The 19,801-nt window shown below is 47.1% G+C and overlaps 2 protein-coding genes across 6 annotated transcripts in view; one reads left to right on the forward strand and one right to left on the reverse strand.

Annotated features, from left to right (window-relative positions):
* Window positions 1-5,005: 5,005 nt before the first annotated feature.
* Window positions 5,006-5,627, reverse strand: LOC129407105 (ADP-ribosylation factor-like protein 1). Its single transcript, XM_055147284.1, has one exon. The coding sequence runs from the start codon at window positions 5,564-5,566 to the stop codon at window positions 5,072-5,074; it is 495 nt and encodes a 164-aa protein (XP_055003259.1). The 5' UTR covers window positions 5,567-5,627; the 3' UTR covers window positions 5,006-5,071.
* A 5,081-nt stretch (window positions 5,628-10,708) lies between these two features.
* CUL2 (cullin 2) overlaps window positions 10,709-19,801 on the forward strand; it is an 89,579-nt gene continuing 80,486 nt past the window's right edge. For 2 of the 5 annotated variants that reach the window (XM_055147135.1, XM_055147136.1), the window contains exon 1: window positions 10,903-11,110. The gene's annotated coding sequence lies outside the window, so the exon portion shown is untranslated. Of the gene's footprint in view, window positions 10,848-10,902; window positions 11,111-12,197; window positions 12,314-19,801 lie in introns of those variants that run through there. The other 3 variants (XM_055147133.1, XM_055147134.1, XM_055147138.1) reach the window with 3 other exon arrangements.

Here is a 19,801-nt window from a genome sequence, read left to right on the forward strand (position 1 = left end):
AAATTGAAGTGTGATCTGACCACCTAGCAAACTGATCACTCTCATCTCTCCTCCTCTCCAAGAATTTTCTTAGTCCTTGAGATCCAACAATACTGAAAATTGGCCAAATTAATAGTCCTATGATGACTTTTAAGTGATAAAATAAAAGGAAGATGCTATATATCTCTAGGTTTAAATAAAAAAATAGAGAGAATTAAGCTTCAGGAGGATGGCATGACCAAAGCTGAAAGAGCTGAAGGCTAAGCCTCTCCTCCTGAACAGTGACGTCATGTTTGAAGGAAATGGAAAGTGTTCACTACTCAGGAAACACAGGATTCTAAGAAGGTGAAATCATCTCATTGCCCATAGACCATTTCTTCCAGCTCTTCCCTTGGTTGATGTTAGTGTGCAGTTGATGTGTGAGGGTCTGGCCCCCTTACTGTGTGTGTGGATCTTACGTATGGTTCTGGTGCTCCAAAGGGGTTGCACATCTGCTAGAGTGCTTGCTGGAGTGAAGGACGTGTCACACTAATGAGTTGTGGTGTTGCCACCCATACTCATATTTCCTGGATGTGCCAGGAGTGCATATGATTGTGGTGCTTACTGGGGTTGAGGGGGTCAGACCCTTTAATTGCAGTGCTCTCATTCACCTAACTGTGGTGTGCTTGGAACTCAGTTAGTGATGTTGAGGTCACAAACAGCGGTGTGCTGGCTCCATACTCTCAGACAGTGCTCTGCTCAGGGTTTACTTCTGGAGGTGCTCAGGGTTTACTTCTGGAGGTGCACGGGGACCGTACGGATTGCCAGGGATTGAGCCCTGGTCTACTAAGTACAAGGCTAGTGACCTACCCACCATACTATTGCTCCACCAAACCCTCCTAGAGAAAGTTTTAATGGGCCATAGTGCTCAATCCAGAGCAGGACCCTAAAACTCTGTTCAATTCATAAGACCAAGAAAGTATAGAAGCTGTGAAGGAGAGCTTGAAGGTAGTAAAAGTTGAATCTTAAAGTTTAGGGAAAGAAACCCTCTCTATAGTATTGGGATGGTTGGAAACTGTAGCACAATACTCAGAAGATGTAGCTAAAAGGATGCAAGTGTTTACACTAAACCACAGATCTTCCCTCTGGACAAGCAGAATTAGATAGTAAGAAGATGCCATCTAAGACTTTCTTAAGGAAGGGGTGGAGCGATAGCACAGCAGGTAGGGCGTTTGCCTTGCACATGGCCGACCTGGGTTCGATTCCCAGCATTCCGTATCTGAGCACGGCCAGTAGTAACCCCTGTATATTGTCGAGTGTGACCCAAAAACAAAACAAACAAACAAACAAAAAAAGGCTTTCTCCTGTCTCTGCACTCAGGAATTATTCCTGTGCTGGGGGACCATATGGGCTGCTGGGAATCAAACCCAGGTCAGCTGCATGCAAGGCAAATGCCCTACCTGCTGTGCTATCGCTCCAGGCCCACCCAAAAAGCTTTCTTAAGGAGTGAGGAGACAGTGCCTGGCTTTCAAGCTTTAAGGAACAAGCTGACTCTCCTAGGGGCTAGTTCTGCTATTAACTTTAAGTGGAAGCCAGTGTGCATTTGTTGTTCTGAAAACCCTAGGGCACTTATGAATTATGCTAAACAGACTGTATTTATGCTTTATATGAACAGAACAAGGCTGTTGGATGGGAGTGTGTCTGTTTATATCATGGTATAGTTATATTTTAAGCCCACATTGAGATTTAGTCAGAAAAAAATTAAGATTTATTTCAAATTAATATTGCTCACTGGCAATGTATTTGGTCATCCAGGAGCTGTCACGGAGCTGTATAAGGAGATAGCCATACCCGGCAGGCAGTGCTCAGGCCTTAACTCCTGGTTCTGCGCTCAGGGATCACTCCTGGTGGGGCTCAGGGAACCGCCTGTGGTGCTGGGGGGTCAAACCTGGGTCAGCTGCATTCAAGGCAAGCCAGCACCTTTACCTGCTGGATTATCTCTCCAGCCCTCAAGGAATACTTTTAAGTTTCTAGTCTTATACCCTTTGTAAGTCTATAGCTGCCCTGGATAGTGATTTCCCTGATGGAGCTAGGCAAAATGGTGTTTGTTTGTTTGTTTGTTTGTTTGTTTGTTTGTTTGCGTCACACCCAGCGATGCTAGGGGTTAATCCTGGCTTCAGGAATTACTCCTGGCGGTGCTTGGGGGACCATATGGGATGCTGGGATTCGAACCTGGGTCGGCCACGTGCAAGGCGAACGCCCTTCCCGCTGTGCTATCGCTCCAGCCCCCATGGAGCTAGGCAAAATGAATGGAAAATATTGAAAAAAATTCTAAAGAGTATTTACAGTCTCCTTTCTTTCTCATTCTCCCTCCGTACCCACCCCCCTGGCCCTGGGGCTAGGAATTATACCCAGAGTCTCACACAGAAGAGAAAGGATCTCTACTTCTATATTATTTCTCTGGCCCAGGGGCTTCAATCTTTTATAAGCACAAAACATCTTAAATTGGCTATTATAGAAGTGAAAGCGATTCTTCAATATAGTTCTTGTTTACTGGGAATAAAAAGGGAGAACATGCTTGATAAATGATATACTCAAAGATTCCAACTCAGATTGATGGTTTAAGAAAAGATGATTTCGTTGCCTAAGCAATAGTACAGTACTATGTCTCCAACCCCAACTACAACTTTTTTTTGGTTGGGGGGAATTGGGGGACAAACCTAGCAGTGTTCAGGTGTTACTCCTGCCTCTGTTCTCATGAATTAATCCTGATGGTTCTGGGGGACCACTGGGAATGCTGAGGGATCGAACGATGGTCAGCTGTGTGCAACTGCCCTGTCCACTGTGGGTGACCCCCACGTGGAGTGCACCATGTTTTCCCTTCTTTGTAGTCTCCACTGTCTGTTGGAATTGTGGACTTTTCTTGAATAACAAGAGCAGCAGTGGTTCAGAGCCAGAGAACAGGGTTTCTCAAACTCTTTAGTTTCTGGATCACTTCACACTGTTTCTTTTTTAGGGAGACTGGGCTTTGGGGCAGGGTGGCGGGGGCGACGATACCCAGCTGTGCACAGGGGTTAACCCTGGCTCTGTGCTCCAGGGTTGCTTCCAGTGGTGTCAGGGATCAAACCTAAGTCTCCCACCTGCAAAGTATGTATTCAGTACTTTGTGCTATTTCTCTGGCGCTCACAGCACACTCCTCAACATTTCATTTTTTAATGTAAGGAGAACTGCTATTTATTCAGCCATTGATTAAGCTGATTGAATTGTGCATGAACTCTACATTACTTTTTTTTTTATTAAATCACCGTGAGATACAGTTACAAAGCTTTCATGCTCTAGATTCAGCCGTACAATGATTGAACATCCATCCCTCCACCAGTGCACACTTTCCACCACCAGTGTCCCCAGTATGTCCCCCGCCCACCCACTCAATCCCAATCCTCACTCTGCCTCCATAGCAGGCAATTTCCCCAATACTCTCTCTCTACTTTTGGGCATTATGTTTTGCTCAAATTTTCCCACCACCATTCAAGCCTGCCTGCCAGGGGCAGATGCTAGATCATTTATTGTCCATTGTTCATTTATTGTCCACTGTTTTTAATATCATGGTTGCTGCGGCCGTGCGCTTCTGGAATCCTATATTGTACATGATTGGGTTCCAGAGACATCTCTGTAGGGCACCAATCCATTTTGGGATTCAATTGGGCATCTCTGGACAAGGGCTGTTGGTGCACTAAGATGGCACCTGGAGGCACATTGTGGGTGTGACAGCCAAGCCAGTGAGCAGGCGGGAAGCCAGGGAGGGACAGCCTGGCACCTCTGCTGCCATGTGGCATGGAGATTTAGTCCTGGAACCCACATACCTGGGTCTTGCTTGTGGAAGCTCTTGGTCACTGGGATTCCATCTAGAGTAGGCAAGGAGAGGGCACCTGCTGCATCTGGGGTGCCTTGGTGAAATTGATGTGGTATGGGACCCAGAGAGATCTCTAGCTCTGTGGTGTCTTCTGGAACTCGCTACTGTGTCTCTGGCTTCTGATGTCTTTCAAGATTTATTTATGGGTCTCTGAAGCAAGACCAGTAATTGAGTTTACAGGGTGGTGCTGGAGTTGGTTCATGAGAGTGACTGCCAGTGCTTCCATGTTCATTGGGAAGTGGACGGAGATAGCCCACCCTAACTCCATGAAAGCCTGGAGATTTCAGTCACAAAACCCGAATCCCCGAATTTTCAGCAGATTATATCTTGGAGGGTTGGTCCTGAGATGGTGGAACCAGGCTGGGAATACGGTGGCGATTTTGGATTGTGGAAGCAAGTGGCTGCTGGGAGTTCTCCCTGGGCAGGCACAGGACAACCTGTCCCCCTCCGATTTACCACGATCTGTTTAGCCATGCGTGGGTCCGAGATAAACTGTGGCTTTTGATCTCTTTCGAGATTCATCTATGGGTCTCTGAAATAAGGCCAATAAATGAGCTTGTATAATAAATGAGCAGGAGGTGATTTGTGGGCATGGCTCTCACATACTTAACTTTAATTTCTTGGTAAACTTGGTCCCAAGTTGTTGACCAAAGGCCAGCAATGACCAAAGGCACAGTGGCAATTTGGGGGTGTTAGGAAGCCTGAAGTCGTCATCAGGCTGCTGATGCACTTGCACTGCAGGTATAGATTGAATTTTTTTTTTTCATTTCTAACCTACTTTACTGAACCTAATCTTTGGGAAAACATAATTTAAGGAAAGAAACCAGAGCTGAAATATTTATTAGTGTTTATACAAACTGCAACCACTTATTCAAAAACAGCAAAGTTTTATCCTCAATTCGAGTATATTCTTTAATAGGACTGTATTTGAATAAGAATTTCATACAAATAGAATATATGCCTTAACACAAGAAAGCAAGGAAGGAATATTTTATGTTACACAGAACAGACATTCAGTTTGTTCAATCAAGGTAAGTTGCCCCCCCACTGCTTTTTCTTTCATATGTATTACAAACGTGGCAGTCAGTTTGGTGGAGGCCGACAGTCATACAGCCTGTCAGGTTAGTAGTGTGAAGTACATGTGACTGTTGCCGCAGGGATCGTGCTAATACAATTTTCTTTGCAGAGACGTGATTGAATTTACTGCCTACTCTTCAGTGTTTCCACTAACCATTCCATGGCCTCATCGAGACCAGTGCCTTTGGTTGCAGAAGTTTTGAATATCTGCCATTTGCGGTCCTTCAAAGCAGGTAACCCAAGCGAATTGGCCATCTCTGACGGAGTCATGGCCTGTTCCATGTCCTGCTTATTTGCAAACACCACCAAAATCGCTTTCCTTAGCTCTTCCTCCTCCAACATGGCAACCAACTCAGATTTGGAAATGCCAATTCGGTCTCGGTCACAACTGTCTACTACATATATGACAGCATCTGTGTTAGAGTAATAACATCTCCAGTAAGGCCTGATACTAGTCTGTCCTCCTAAATCCCATACTTGGAATTTAAGATTTTTATATGTTACCGTCTCAACATTGAATCCAATGGTCGGAATTGTAGTAACGACTTCTCCAACCTGCAATCTGTACAAAATTGTAGTCTTTCCTGCTTCGTCTAATCCCAAAATTAAGATCCTCATTTCCCGGGTTCCAAACAGACTAGAAAAAATACTGGAGAAAAAGCCCCCGTTGGCGGCGGTCCCCGTCGATGGTCACCCGGCCCAGTGTGTGCGCCCCGGCGCCGCCGCCTCCGCTCTATGTGGGCTGGAGCTCCGGCGCGGTTCCCCGGGACGCCAGCCGCTCCGCCAGCAACTTCCACGTTGGACTCCCGGCGGGGGCGGGGGCGGGGGCCCAGATTGAATTTTTTTTTTTTTTTTTTTTTTTTTGCTTTTTGGGTCACACCCAGCGATGCTCAGGGGTTACTCCTGGCTTTGCACTCAGGAATTACTCCTGGCGGTGCTTGGGGGACCATATGGGATGCCGGGGATCGAACCCAGGTCGGCCGCGTGCAAGGCAAACGCCCTACCCGCTGTGCTATCCCTCCGACCCCCCAGATTGAATTTTTGAGAAACTTTTTAAAAAACTTTTTTCCTTTTGGCTTTTTGGGTCATACTGAGCAATGCTCAGGGATTACTTCTGGCTCTGAACTCAGGAATTACTCCTGGCAGTGCTCAGAGGACCGTATGGAATGCCAGGGATTGAGTCAGAGTCAACTGTGTGCAAGGCAAATGTCCTTCCCTCTGTACTATCACTCCGGCTCCTTAGGAATTTTTTTAATGTGTTATGCCTAACAATAATTAATCATATAAGGATCAGAGGGGCTGAAGCGATAGCACAACGGGTAAGGCGTTTGCCTTGCACGCAGCCTACCCGGGTTCAATTCCCATCATCCCATATGGTCCCCTGAGCACCGCCAGGAGTAATTCCTGAGTGCAGAGCCAGGAGTAACCCTTGTGCATTGCCAGGTGTGACCCAAAAAGCAAAAAAAAAAAAAAAAAAAGTGATTTTGTATATCTCTGATCCTTTTTTTTTTTTTTTTGGGTCACACCTGGCTCTGCACTCAGGAATTACTCCTGGCAGTGCTCAGGGGACATATGGGATGCTGGGAATCGAACCCCGGTCGGCTGCGTGCAAGGCAAACGCCCTACCTGCTGTACTATTGCTCCAGCCCCCAAAATCACTATCTTTAACTTAAAAAGTAATAAACCCAAAATACATTTTAAGATTGCGTGATTTTATGCAAAATACTTTTTTATTATTTGTTTTTTGGGCCATATCTTGTGATGCTCAGGGGTTACTCCTGGCTCTGTACTTAGGAATTACACCTGGTGGAGCTCAGCCTACCTGCTCTACTAACTCTCCACCTCCCCAAGTAATCTTATTTTCCCAAATAAAAGTAATTTAGTAAGAAAAATGGCATTGTTTTATATTTTTCTTTATCTCTTTAATATCTGGATTACTAGAAGGCAGCTATGTTCTCTATGGTTCAAGTATATGAAATAAATAGGCGGAGAAATTTATTCTGTAGACATTTATGGATATTCTATGATACTTCAGAAAAGCTGAGAATGTGTCACATTAGAACTGAGTTGTATTGGGCATGTGGGTTTTGTGACCAAAATCTCCAGGCTCTTACTGAATCGGGCATGGGTAACCTCCCCTCATCTCCCTGTTCTTCGAGGAGCCTGACAGTCATGCCCATGAACTGTTCTGGTGCCATATAAGCTCATTAATAGCCATGATCTAGAGATTCACAAATAAATTGTGGAAGAGATCAACAAGTTGCAGAGATGCCTCTGGACCCCAAACTCACCAACTAATTAAAAATTTAATGACAGCTGTATCACTCTATTAAAAATCTTAGACTTCCCAGAGTGCATGGCTGTGAATGCTCTATATCACTGTGGAGGAGCACACCACATTGGCTGGGGTGTCAAGTAGAAGGCAAACAGATCTTGACTAAAAGAAAAAAAATTAGCACGCAAGGCTCAATCTGTAACAACATGGTAGTAATTTCTTATACAAGGGCTTAATGGCTCCAGGGTGAGATACAACAATCTCCACACACTAGCTTCTAAGGAAACGTTTTTGGATAACTTTTGACAGATTATTCATAACAAGCAATACAAAATAAATTATTTATGTCCTGCTATTGGGGCAGGTTGGGGTGGTGTTTGGAAAATTGGAAATAATGGTGGTTGGAATATTGGATGTAATAAATTATTGTGAACTACTTTATATGAATATATATATATATGGAAGAACTGAGTTCTAAAAAGAAATATGAAATGATACCAAGAAACTTGCTTCTCTCTCTTCACTCTCTCTCTCACACTCACACACACTCATACACACAAACATCTCTATCCAATCATCTGTTTTGCACTTTGAATGTATCTTTTACCCACAGATGATTTCATAATGTTCTGTCTGCACTGATCATTTGAATAGCATTGTGTCATGTAGATCTTGCATATGTTGACATATCTCATCACACAATATCAAAGGGTCACGTTCATGGCATTACATAGCATTACATTTTTGTTTGTTTTAAATTATAAAATTTTAAATTATAAAAAATTTAAAAAATTAAAAAATTATTTAAAAATCTTAAAAAATTTAGACATGATTTACAAAGTGGTTTACAATCAAGTTTGGGGCATACAACTGCCCATCTCCATTCTCATAATGTTCCCACCTCCATTTTCACCACCCTTGTAGTACTAGTCTTTTTTTTTTTCTTTCTGGGTCACACCAGTGATGCTCAGGGGTTACTTCTGGCAGTGTTCTGGGGACCATATGGGATGCCAGGGATTGAAGCCGGCTTGTCCACATTCAAGGACAACCCCTGTACTATTGCTCCAGCCCCGGTACTATGATGTTATCAGAGAAAAAAAAGAATCTTTAAACTTCCAGGCTCAGGGTGGTGAAAATGTTTTAAATTTTTAAATTTCACTTGAAAACAAAATTTTATCATTGGCAACAAAAACTGTCAGTTTTTTTTTTGCTTGAAGTGTTAGGCTCACTTCATTTTGAAGAAATATTTATCAATTCTCAAAGCAGAGCAGCATGAATTTGTCTGTCAATTTATCTTTCAAGAAAAAGAGAAGTGTTTCAGTGGCAAAACCAGTTAGATCAACTTAGAAAACAGCCCTTATGTGTTGCTCTTCAAGACAAGTCCCCAACGTTGGAATAACGCAGAACTTCTAGATTCTTCAGACAGAATGTTAGGGAGAAGAGCTTGAATTTCTAAAAGATAATATTTGCTCTGCTTCATCAAGGATGATCCTGAATCAAAACACAAACAACTACAGTGTGCGGCAATACTGTGAGCTGGTCACTACTAGGAATATTGTGTCACTCTGGATTCTGGTGGCGAATGTCAACAGTGTTACTGTAGCCTTGCATCATCACTGCCATTGAGAGTCCAATGAGAAAGGCAGAGGGACTGGGAAGGAAGTGGTGCCGAGTTAGATCCTCCAGAGCATCGCATAGTTCTTAGAGCCCCGCTGTGTGACCCTGGGGACCAACCCAAAGTGGTGCTACCCAAGTAGCATCTGGGTCCCTAAGCATTGAGCTTCGAACCCGACTCTCAGGATTGGCACGAGAACCGCCGTGGAGTGCCCTTCCCACTTGGCTTCAAAGAGCATGTTGTATTGTGGTAACAAGTGTTCTGTTTTCATTTTTTAGGTCACATCCAGCAGCGCTCAGGGCCAATTCCTGGCTCTGTGCTCAGGGGGACCTGGTGGTGCCCTGAGGACCATATTTGGTGCCAGGAATATGAACTGGGGTCACTCATACCTTAGGCAAGCGCCTTAACCCCTGTACTTTCTCTCTAGCATATCCAATTGTTCCTCAAACTTGGTTTTGAGACCACGTATTGAGAATTGCCGAACTAGAAGAGGGAAAACATTGTGAGAAAAATGTCACATAATGGAAAAAGCCTGTTGAATTAAGTCCCTGATACTTCTATTAAATGAAGAGTACCCATCCAGAGACAGTACAGTATCTGGGCACATGTGTAGTATACACTCAGTCCAAGTTCTATTCTTGGGACTACAAGATCCCCAGAGCGTCTCTAGGCTCAGCCCTGGAGGCCCCCAGGACTGCTGGGTGTGTCCCTGGAGAACCCCATCGCTCCTGGGTATGGTCTGGGGATCCCCAGATTTTGGCAGCACTGCATCCTAGACCCTTGCACTAAACTGCCAACCTGGGTGACCAGCACAATTTGGCGTCTTGTGCACCCCACTCCCCAACAAATAGAAAAACCTAACCCTTAAGCCTATTCCTTAGGCCTTATTGCACATTTACATGCTTTGGAGATTTAGTCTAAAAATTAAAGCACAGTGTGACAGGTCCAGTAGCACTAATGGTGAGGCTCAAGCAGAAGCACTACATAAGTGTTATTAGAAGCATATTAGAAGAGGGGGAAAGACTGTACGAATTATCAGACCAGAAGACAGGATTTTAATGGTCCTTGAAAAATGGGTACAGTTTGTCGAGGGTGGAAGCAAAGGCTTGCTCAAAAGCACCACCGAGGAGCAAGCCTGAGCTGAGAGCTTGTGGCTATGACTGGCAAAAAACGGAGTAAAGCCCGGCTTTTGTTCCATTGTCGTCCCGTGTTTATGAAGAGGCGAGGGGGACGTCTGTTTGGGTCAAGATTGTCGTTTCAAACCTTAGAGAGGAAAACCGTTTAGACTGATGGTGGCAAGGAGCTGGGGAGTTAGTGTGGACAGAGAGTTCCTTTATCGAACACGCATATAATAGCTCAGAATTTGTCTTTAGACGAGGTCAACCAACCAACCGGTTCGCCTGGGGGGTGGGCTGGGGGTGTGGGATGACAGTGGGAAAGGAGTTTTGCTAATCCAACATCCACGATGACTGAAATAACAGCCCGTGGGGGCCCAGGAGAGCGCCGTCTCGGGCGGTGTGCATCTAGGTCCGAAACAACACCAGGGTTGGGGTGGGAGGAAAAAAGCGCTTCCGCCGCACACGCCGCTCCGCACATTGTTCTCACGAGCCCTCTCCCCGCCCCCCTCGGCCCGGCGTGGTCACGGGCACTGCGACCGGGGAGCTCAGCGCCTCGCGATCGCCTCCGGACACCCCCTTCCCCCTCCCCGCCCCCGCCCCGCGCGCTGGGCGAGTGGACTTCCGCGGCCTTCCGCGAGCGCAGCAAGTCGGGCTCCCCGCGCTTGCCGTACGGCGGACCGTACCACCGCGGCGGGCGGGGGCGCCGGGCAGCAGCGGAAGCGGGAGCGCGGAGGGTGTGTGTCAGGGAAAGCCGGGCACGGAGGAGGACGCCGGGTCGACGGTGCCCGCCGCCAGCCCGTCCCTCTCCCCAGCCCGCGCTGCCCCCGCGTCCCCGCCGCGTCCGGGCGCCGCGGCCGCCGGCAGCCGGGCCGCCTCTCCGCGCCGTGGCAGGTGAGCGCCGGGCGCGCGCGGGCTCCCCGGGCTCGCTCCCCACCCCCCGCGGGCCCGGGGCCGGTGGCGGCGGCCGGCCGGGGAGGCGGCCTCGGCGCCCAGTAATGGCAGCGCGGTGAGCCGGGGAACGCGAGCTGACAGCCGCCGCCGTCGCCGCCGCCCACCCGCCTCGCCGGGGGGCTCCGGCCTTCGCGCCTGGGGGGCTGCCTTCCCCCGTCCCTTTGTCCCCCACCCCCCCGCCCCTTGTCCCGCTTCTGCCGCAGGTAACCCCGCCGGGGAGGTGGGGGCGGGGGGATCGGGGCTGCAGACGCCGGGGCAACTTCCCTCCCCGGCTCCCGGGGGGCGGGCGGGCGGGGAGTTGGGGGGCGCCGTGCGGGGGAAGGGGCGAGGGATGGAAAAGGGGCGGCGGGGGCTGAGGGTGCCTTCGGCGGGGACCCGCTTCCCCGCCGGGCCGACCCCCGAGTCCTGCCACCCCTCGGTGCTGGATCCCGGGCCTCCCTCCCCAGCCCGGCCTGGGCCGCCCCTCCCTCGGGCCCCCGTTTTCCTCCGATCGGGGGAAGGTGAGCGGGCGGAGGACTCACTTCTCTGCTCGTTTTGCGGACTCACGGAGACCCGCAACTCTCCGTGGTTGGGGGCTGGTGTGTGTGTGTGTGTATGCGCGTGGAGGGGGGGTGTCGGGAGGGGGGGTGCATACAGATCTTGCATTCTTGCCGCAAGTATTTTCACTTTTGTTTCAGCAGGCAGCGAAGATCGGTAGCTCTGGGGAGGGGAGTAGCCTGTGTGCATGCTAGCCCCTGTCTGGACACTTCGGGGCTGGTGAAATGGGATCCCCACACTCCTTAGAGCATTGACTTACACACAGGGAGTCTGGACCTGCTCCCTGCCACCCCACAAATAGGGGCATGTAAATAAGACATCGGTGACTTGCAGCCTCGGTACTGTTGTTAAATTCTCTCTCCCTCCCCGTAGATTGCTATTACCAGTTGGAAGGGGAGGAACCCCCCGCCCCCCCCCAGCGTAAAATTGGAAGGTAATGAGATTATAAACTGATCGCATTCCCGCCACAGCGTTGACCTTTCCATAAAGCTTTGTGCCGGACCTGCCCCAAGCCAGCACTCGCAGTAAAAACCAGGCGATACTCATTTTTGTTCTGATTACTCCCCACTCCCTAATAGACAGTTATGGACATTCAAATGACTGTCTCGCCCTTTGGAATTTGGCATTACTTTCGAGGAGCAAAATGCTTTCCCTTCCTTTTGCAGTGTTTGGAAAACCCGTTCAAAAGAGTCACAGATGAAATGACAAGTCCAGTGTTGAGAGTTACTACTCCCCATTGGTAATGGTCCGGCAAGTTGGGGAAAGTTTCTGCAGCCAGCAGGCCCAGAATGCGTGGAAAATGTCTTTTCTGTGTATTTGAATGTTCATGAGCATCAGACACACTTTCGCTTCATTCCTCTGCCTCTCTGGTGGGTGATAAACTGAAGCTAGTTCATCCATGTCTTTTATCTTCACCAGTCTGTCGTGTGGTAGCCGTCTGTTAAATGTTGTGGACCTTGTTTAAAGTCAGTTTTGCATTTTCCCTCAGTCAAGTATTTGTTAAGCTCTCAGGTCCCATGCAAGGCATTATTGCAGGCATTGGGAGTGCACCAGACCCATGACATTTCTGCCCTCATGGACCTTGGGTTCTGGTGGGGAAAGGAAAGAGACACAGTAAAAAAGAGAACATTGAAAGTGAGTATGCCAAGGAGGAAAATAAGCTTTGGAGTTGTGGGGCAGACTGGGGCATCAGTTCAGATGCTGTGGTCAGGAATAACTTGGTCCTGAGGTGACCTTTGAACTTGATATCTGAAGAGGGAGAAGAATTTACCCTTTGGAAGTCTGAGGGAAGTGTGTGCCTGGTGGAGGGAACAGCCAGTGGCCACGCGGTGGTTTCTGAGAACTGGAAGGAGCTCAGTAAAGGTGGAGTGAGTCGATTGAGAGATGCGTTTGTCTGACCTCGAGGGGCCAGGGCTGGTGAGGGCCTGATGTCCAAAGGGATTTGGCTTTTATTCTTGAAGTGTGTTGCGTAGAGCTGGCGGTGTGGCTGCATCGTTGAGCACTTGTGTTGCTGAGTTTGCCTGAGTTTGATTCTTAGCATGGGGGAAAATTGTTTTTGCGAGTTTTGCAAAAGAGATGGCCAGGGTCTGATTTCTTCCTGCCTGTGGGGAAGATTGCATAATAGGAGAAAATCAGCAGGGAAACCCGTGAAAGGAACAAGGTGTATTTGAGTGGAGTGGTGGCCGCAGACTGAGAGATAAGTGAATAACTATCGGGAAGTTAAGGATGTTTACTGAACTTGTGGTGTTCAGGCTGTGAGTGCAGTTGGATTGGGCTGTGGTGACATAGGGGTTGAGTTTCTGGAGGACAGTAAAGATGCTTTGTCTTGAGCTGGGGAAGAGACGTGGGGCACTGGTTGTTCTGTGGGAAATAGGGTTGAATTGGACCTGTTAAGTAGGTCCGATGAAATGTGCAACGGGCAGTTGGATATGCAGCTCTGGAATTTGTGGTGTGGTTAGTCCACAAGTAACTTCCAAGCATCTGGGTCAGGCAATGGGAATAGTAGTGGTGAAAAATTCCTGTCTTTCATGTTAACTCTAGGCAGAGTTGGGAATCATCAGCATTTGTATACTGATTTATTTCTGTTCCAAATAAAAGTCACGTGATTGGAAATTTTAAGTGTGCGATACGGTTTAGAATGGGAAGCTCTATTTCATACCCACCATTGTTTAGTTCTGAGTGGAGCCCAACAGTGTTTGTGGGCTTCTTACCCTTCCAATGATACATTTTGTACACATGTAAGTAAACATGTCAGATAGTCTTCTCCTCACTTTGCAAAAGTGATGACGTGTTTTGCCTGGAGGTACTCAGGGCATCCTGTCAGGTGCTTGCATGGACCTAGGTGGCAGCATGCAAGGCCTTGACACCTAGGCAGGCTCTCTGGCTCCCTGCCTGTTTACTTCCTCCCCCCTCCCCCCAAGACTTTTTTCTTTAAGGACTGTTTACTTCAGTTTGTTTTTTGTGGTTATTTTGTTAATACCTCTCACTCTTTCCTCCTGACATTAAAATAAGTAGCTAGTTTTTGTAGGGTAACATCTTTGATAGAAAATATTTAATAATGCTTTCTTGAGCAATGGATACTAATTACAACATCGAAGAGTCCAGATCATAGGTGGGGAGCAAGCTCAAGCGCAACATGTTTTGCAGACAGGAGGCCCAGGTTTGATCTGTGACCCCACATCTGGTCCCCAGAGCATCACCAGAAGCAGAACCCCAAGGATGGAGGCAGGAGTAACTCCAGAGAACCACTGGGTGTGGCGCCTCCCCTCCCCCACCCAACAAAAATAATTGAGACTGCAAATCATTAAGTGATAGAGCTGAAGCTAATATGTTATATTGCAATTAACAAAAATGAAAGACAACACACCACACTTTAATTCAGTGTAACATTTAGTCTGTAATTGTGCACTTTTTAATGTACTGTTTGAAAATTTTAGCTAACCAAAGGATTATCATTTATGTTTTAATATTATACATGATGTTGCTGCTGTTATTTAAGGTAGGATTATTTGGGACTGGAGCGGTGATACAGCGGACAAGGTGCTTGTCTTGCATGTGGTTGACTTGGGTTCGATCCCTGACGCCCCATATGGTTCCTTGAGCACCTCCAGGACTGATTCCTGAGGGCCGAGACAGGAGTAAGTCCTGAGCATTGCCAGGTGTGCCTCTCCCTGCCCCTCCTTTCGCCCCCCCCCCCAAAAGGATTATTGCCCGATTATTTGTGTATGTCAGGATGTTTCATCAATCAGATAAATAGTTCAGTGTTTTTGCTTTTTGAACTCAGCACCTCTGGCCCTTGGTAGGGATCTGGAATATAGTAAATACCTAATAAGTATCCATTAACTCAGTCTTGTCTTATTTTTGGATTTATTTTGTGCAAATATTTTTTGGTTGTTTTTTTGTTTTGAGCCCCACCTGGATGTTCTAAGGCTTTACCCCTGCTCTGTGCTCAGGGATCTCTCATGGCGGGGTCCCAGGAGAATATATCCTGTGCTGGGGATTGAACCCTGGTTTGCCTCGTGCATTGTAAGCCCTTTAACCCCTGTAATAGCGCCTCAGACCAATATTTCCTGAATATCCGAACTTTGTTGTAATTCAGTTGAAGGAAAATACAGGATACTTAACTTTTTAATTTTGAAATAATTTTATTTATTTATTTATTTTTTTGTTTTGGTTTTTTTTTTGGGGGGGGAGGTCACACCTGGCGATGCACAGGGGTTACTCGTGGCTCATGCACTCAGGAATCACTCCTGGTGGTGCTCGAGGGACCATATGGGATGCTGGGAATCGAACCCAGGTTGACCACGTACAAGGCAAATGCCCTATCTGCTGTGCTATCGCTCTAGCCCCTATTTTGAAATAATTTTAAACTTACAGTGAAGTTGCAAAAGGGCTGAGAGAACCCAGAAGTACCACCCAACTTTTGTTCATTTTAATGGCAAGCGGAGCATGATGACCAGAACCAGGAAATTAGCATGTGGTCTGGTACATTCTGCAAAACTGTAATTCGGTCCAGTACTTTCTCCAAAACTGTAGAGCTTTTGCATCTCCCAGTTTTCCCCACTGATGCCCTTTTTCTGATATGAGTCCGTACAGGGACTGGACAGATAGTATGGGTAGGGTACTTGCCTTGCATGTGGCCACCGGGGTTCAGCTCCTAGCACCTCATATGTTTCCCCAAGCACTGCCAGGAGTAATTCCCGGCACAGAGCCAGGAGTAACCCCTGAGCATGGGGGGTGGGGTATGGCCCCAAAACAAAAGGAGTCCATCCAGATGAGACCTAATTGTTGTGTGCCCTAATCTCTTCTGATCCCTGGAAGTCTCCCCTCCCCCCCCTTTTCATCTTTTATGGTCTGCATGTTTGTAATTGTGACGAATGGGATCAGACTTTGTTTGGTAACAAATTTGGTGCTCAGGGCTAATTCCTGACCGTGCACTCACGAATCACTTGCGAATCACTCTCGGATGCTCTTGGGAGACCATCTGGGGTGCTTGGACTTGAGTTTGGGCTGACTGCACTGGCAGGCTCCTAGCTGCTGTACTGTCTCTCTCGCGCCCAGGTTTTGTTTTTTGTTTGGTAGAATGGCTCCAGTTTGGGTTTGTATGATTTTGTTGTTGTTGTTTTGGACCACACCCTGCAGTGCCACTCCTGACCCCTCCCTGAGGATGGCTCTGTTCTTGCTCTGGGGACTGTGCTATGCCAGGGATCAACCCAGGGCTCCAGCAGGCAAAGCATGTGCTTCAGCCTTTCCGAACTATCTCCCTCAGCTGGCCTGTGATATTTTCTCATGATTAGATTGAGATTATATTGGGTTTGGCACAAATATTACAGAAGTGATGGCAGGTTCTAGTTAGTGCCTCTTGTCACAGGCTAAAGGATATAATTATATCCTATAAGAGAAGGTAAGGACTTTTGCTTGGGTAAGGTCTTGTTCCTGTCTGTCCGAGTTTCCAATTGTAAAGTTATAGTTTTTCTCTTTGTAGTGATTGTTTTCTTGGGGAGATTCTTCAGACTCTGCAGATTCTGTTTTAAAATTTTTTCCCACTCTGTCCAGGTTTCTCTGGTAAATTTTGCCTGTTAATTACTATAGTGCTGTTTGCCTGATGATTTAACAAATATGTATATATACATATATCCATATGCATATGCATATAGACACCTATATATACATATATTTTGGGGGAACACCCTGCCGCACTGGGCTTGGGGGATTAATTCTGGTGGGCTCATGATGTGCCAGGGATTGAGCCTGGGGCTCCTACATGCAAAGTATGCATTCCAGCCCATCCTCAACTGATTTGATTTCCATGTTTCTTATCTCTTTTTCAGTTTGTTGTTGTTGTTGTTGTTAGTGGGTGGGAGTGGGCAACTCAGCAGTGCTCAGGGGCCACGCCTGGACCATATATGATGCTGGGATTTGAACCAGAGTAATGGCTGTGGCTATAGGCAAGCATCTTAACTTGTGTTCACAGAGAACTCTGTGGCTCTGTTTTTATTTCTCTTTTCAGTAATGCTTTTGAGTAGTTCCATAAGGAAGAATGGCTCCTTCTCCCTCTTTATTCATTCAGTAATTTTTCCTACTGGTATTGCGTCATATATATTTGCCTCTATTCTGTTCTAATCCTGCATTTATTTTGTTGCTCTGCTAGCTCTGGCTTTCCGGTTGGCTCTGTCTTTTCAGTGCATCCCCGAGTTCTTTTCTTTAGGGAAGCTCTTCCTGTTTTTCTGACACCATAAGATGTTTCAGGCTCATCTTGCATTTTCACTGCGACAGCCCTAGAGCCAGTTACTTGTCTCAAGGTCTCTGCTTCTTTCTATTGGATAGTAGGGTTACTTACCAAGATTTTCAGCGCTGTGTATACTGTTAGGGGGGTGTCATTGCTTTCAGATCCTCTCAGTAGGCAGATCTAGAAAAAAATATATTAATAATGATCTATGAGTACTTCAAATGTCAGTTTACTTCATCTTTTTCTGTGTGTTTTAAAAACCACAAGTTGATGCTGCTAACTGTTTCTAGTCAGGAGCTGGAAAAGTATATGCTAACCTTCTCGCTCTTTATTTATTTTTACTTTTTGAAATGAAACAAGTTTATTTGGGAGAGAGTGATAGAGGTGCTCAGGAGACCGTGGAGGGATGGAGAGACAGTACAGTGGGTAGGGAGCTTGCCCTGCACGTGGCCCACTGGGTTCAGAATCTGGGACCCCATATGGTCCCTGGCGCTCCTCAAGGAGTTATCCCGGAGTGCAGAGTCAGGAGGAAGCCCTGAGCACTGCTGGGTGTGGCCCAGCCTCCTTTCCCTGCAATAAAGGCCTGTTCTCAACCTTGGAAAAAATTGTAGCACTGTAGCACTGTCTTCCCATTGTTGATCGATTTGCTCGAGCTGGCACCAGGAACATCTCCGTTGTGAAACTTGTTGTTACTGATTTTTGGTGTATCAAATACGCCACAGGTAGGTTGCCAGGCTCTGCTGTGTGGGTGGGATACTCTCAGTAGCTTGCTGGGCTCTCGGAGAGGGTCGGAGGAATCGAACCCGAGTCGGCTGCGTGTAAGGCAAGTGCCCTACATGTTATGCTATCGCTCCAGTCCATTGGGAAAAATAAAGAAAAAAAACCAATGCCTTCAAATAATTTCTTTTTAAAAGTCTGCCTGAATCAAAAAGAACAATGACATTTTGTCCTCATTTTGATTAGTAATATAAATTTAAGTGAGTACTTCACATTTAGATTTAGGTACTTAAGCACTGGAGACTGTTAAGTACATTCTTATTACGTATCTCTGTATACTTCTATTATTGTGGGAAATTCACATAAAAATGTACCATTTAAGCCCCCTGGGAGGGGAATAATTTAGGATAGTTTATTTATTTATTTATTTTGCTTTTTGGATCACTCCCGATGATGCACAGGGGTCACTCCTGGCTCTGCACTCAGGAATTACTCCTGGTGGTGCTCAGGGAACCATATGGGATGCTGGGAATCGAACCCGGGTCGGGTCGGCTGCGTGGAAGGCAAATGCCCTACCCGCTGTGCTATGGCTCCAGCCCAGTTTTACTATTATATTTTTATTTTTGTTTTTGGGCCATACCTAGTGATGCTCCGGGGTTCCTGGCTCTGCACTCAGAACTTAGTCCTGGTGGTGCTTGGGGGACCATATGGGATGCTGTGGATTGAAACCTGGTTGGGTGCATGTAAGGCAAACGCCCTCCCCACTGTACTGTCACACCAGCCACCAAGATAGTCTTATTTTTCTTTCCCTTTCCCCTCCCTTTGTTCTGGTCATGGGGGTTGCAGACCTGGCCATGGCGGAGAATCACACAGTTTGTTGTGGTGCTCATATATTTGGTTGGGTGGTTTGTAGTCACTTAATTTTGTTGTGGCACCAGGTAGCCCAAAGGCAGGGGTGGAAATGGGGGTGTTTAGGGTGGGGCTGCCAGGATCACCCCCAGGCGCCTGGGGTGGTGTTGGGGACTAAAGGCGCATCCTAATCCTCTTGGTTTTGGTTGTTTTGGACCATAGCAGAAGGTGCTGAGAGTCATTCCCCGCTCTGTGCTGCAGGGGCGGTGGTTGCTTAGGCAGGATAGCCCCCAGGTGTTCCGGGATAGGGAGTCCCGCTGGCCGCCTGTGGGCACTCGGCCTGCCGCTTTAACGCTGACCCCTAGGCCCTATTTTAACTATTTTTCATGTACAGTTTATTGATACGACTTACACTCAGGTGTTATTCTCAGCTATCGTCACTATTTCTAGATTTTTCTCCTTTAAATAGAAACTGTGATCATTGAACAGTCACCCCCTATTCTTCCTCCTGCCAATTCCTGGTGACTTCCTGATCTATTTTGTGTTTTTGTGAGTTGACCTGTTCTCAGGACCTCCTGTAAGAAGGAGCGCGCAGGGCCAGAGGGGTAGCACTGGAGGTAAGGCATGTGCATACAGTTCAAATCTGTAGCCAGTGGGTCGGTAAAGGGGGGCACATGGGAGAGCGTTCCCACCTCTCTGCTTGACCCACCTTGGCCGCCAGTGCTCGGGGAAGTGTTTGGCCTAGATCCTAACCTCAGCTCAGGCATTTGGAATCCATTGCCTTTCCCTCACAGAAAAGTATTTCAGGAGATAAAATGGGGAAGCAAGAACATATTTATTGAAACTTAGAAAGATGTGAGAGGACAGAGAGGGAAAAGTACGTGTTGGAGAGAGAACACAGGTTTTTCCAGACTGGAAATAAACAAGCAAAGAAACAGACAAGCAAGTGAGATAGGTGTTCAGGGGAGAACAGGGATTGAAGAGGAAGCCCCGAATGGCTTTTGGAAGGAGTTTTTTTTTTTTTCTTTTCTTTTTTGGGTCACACCCGGTGATGCACAGGGCT

This window comes from Sorex araneus, chromosome 9, assembly GCF_027595985.1.
Source record: "Sorex araneus isolate mSorAra2 chromosome 9, mSorAra2.pri, whole genome shotgun sequence".
In the NCBI taxonomy this organism is placed as follows: Eukaryota; Metazoa; Chordata; class Mammalia; order Eulipotyphla; family Soricidae; genus Sorex; species Sorex araneus.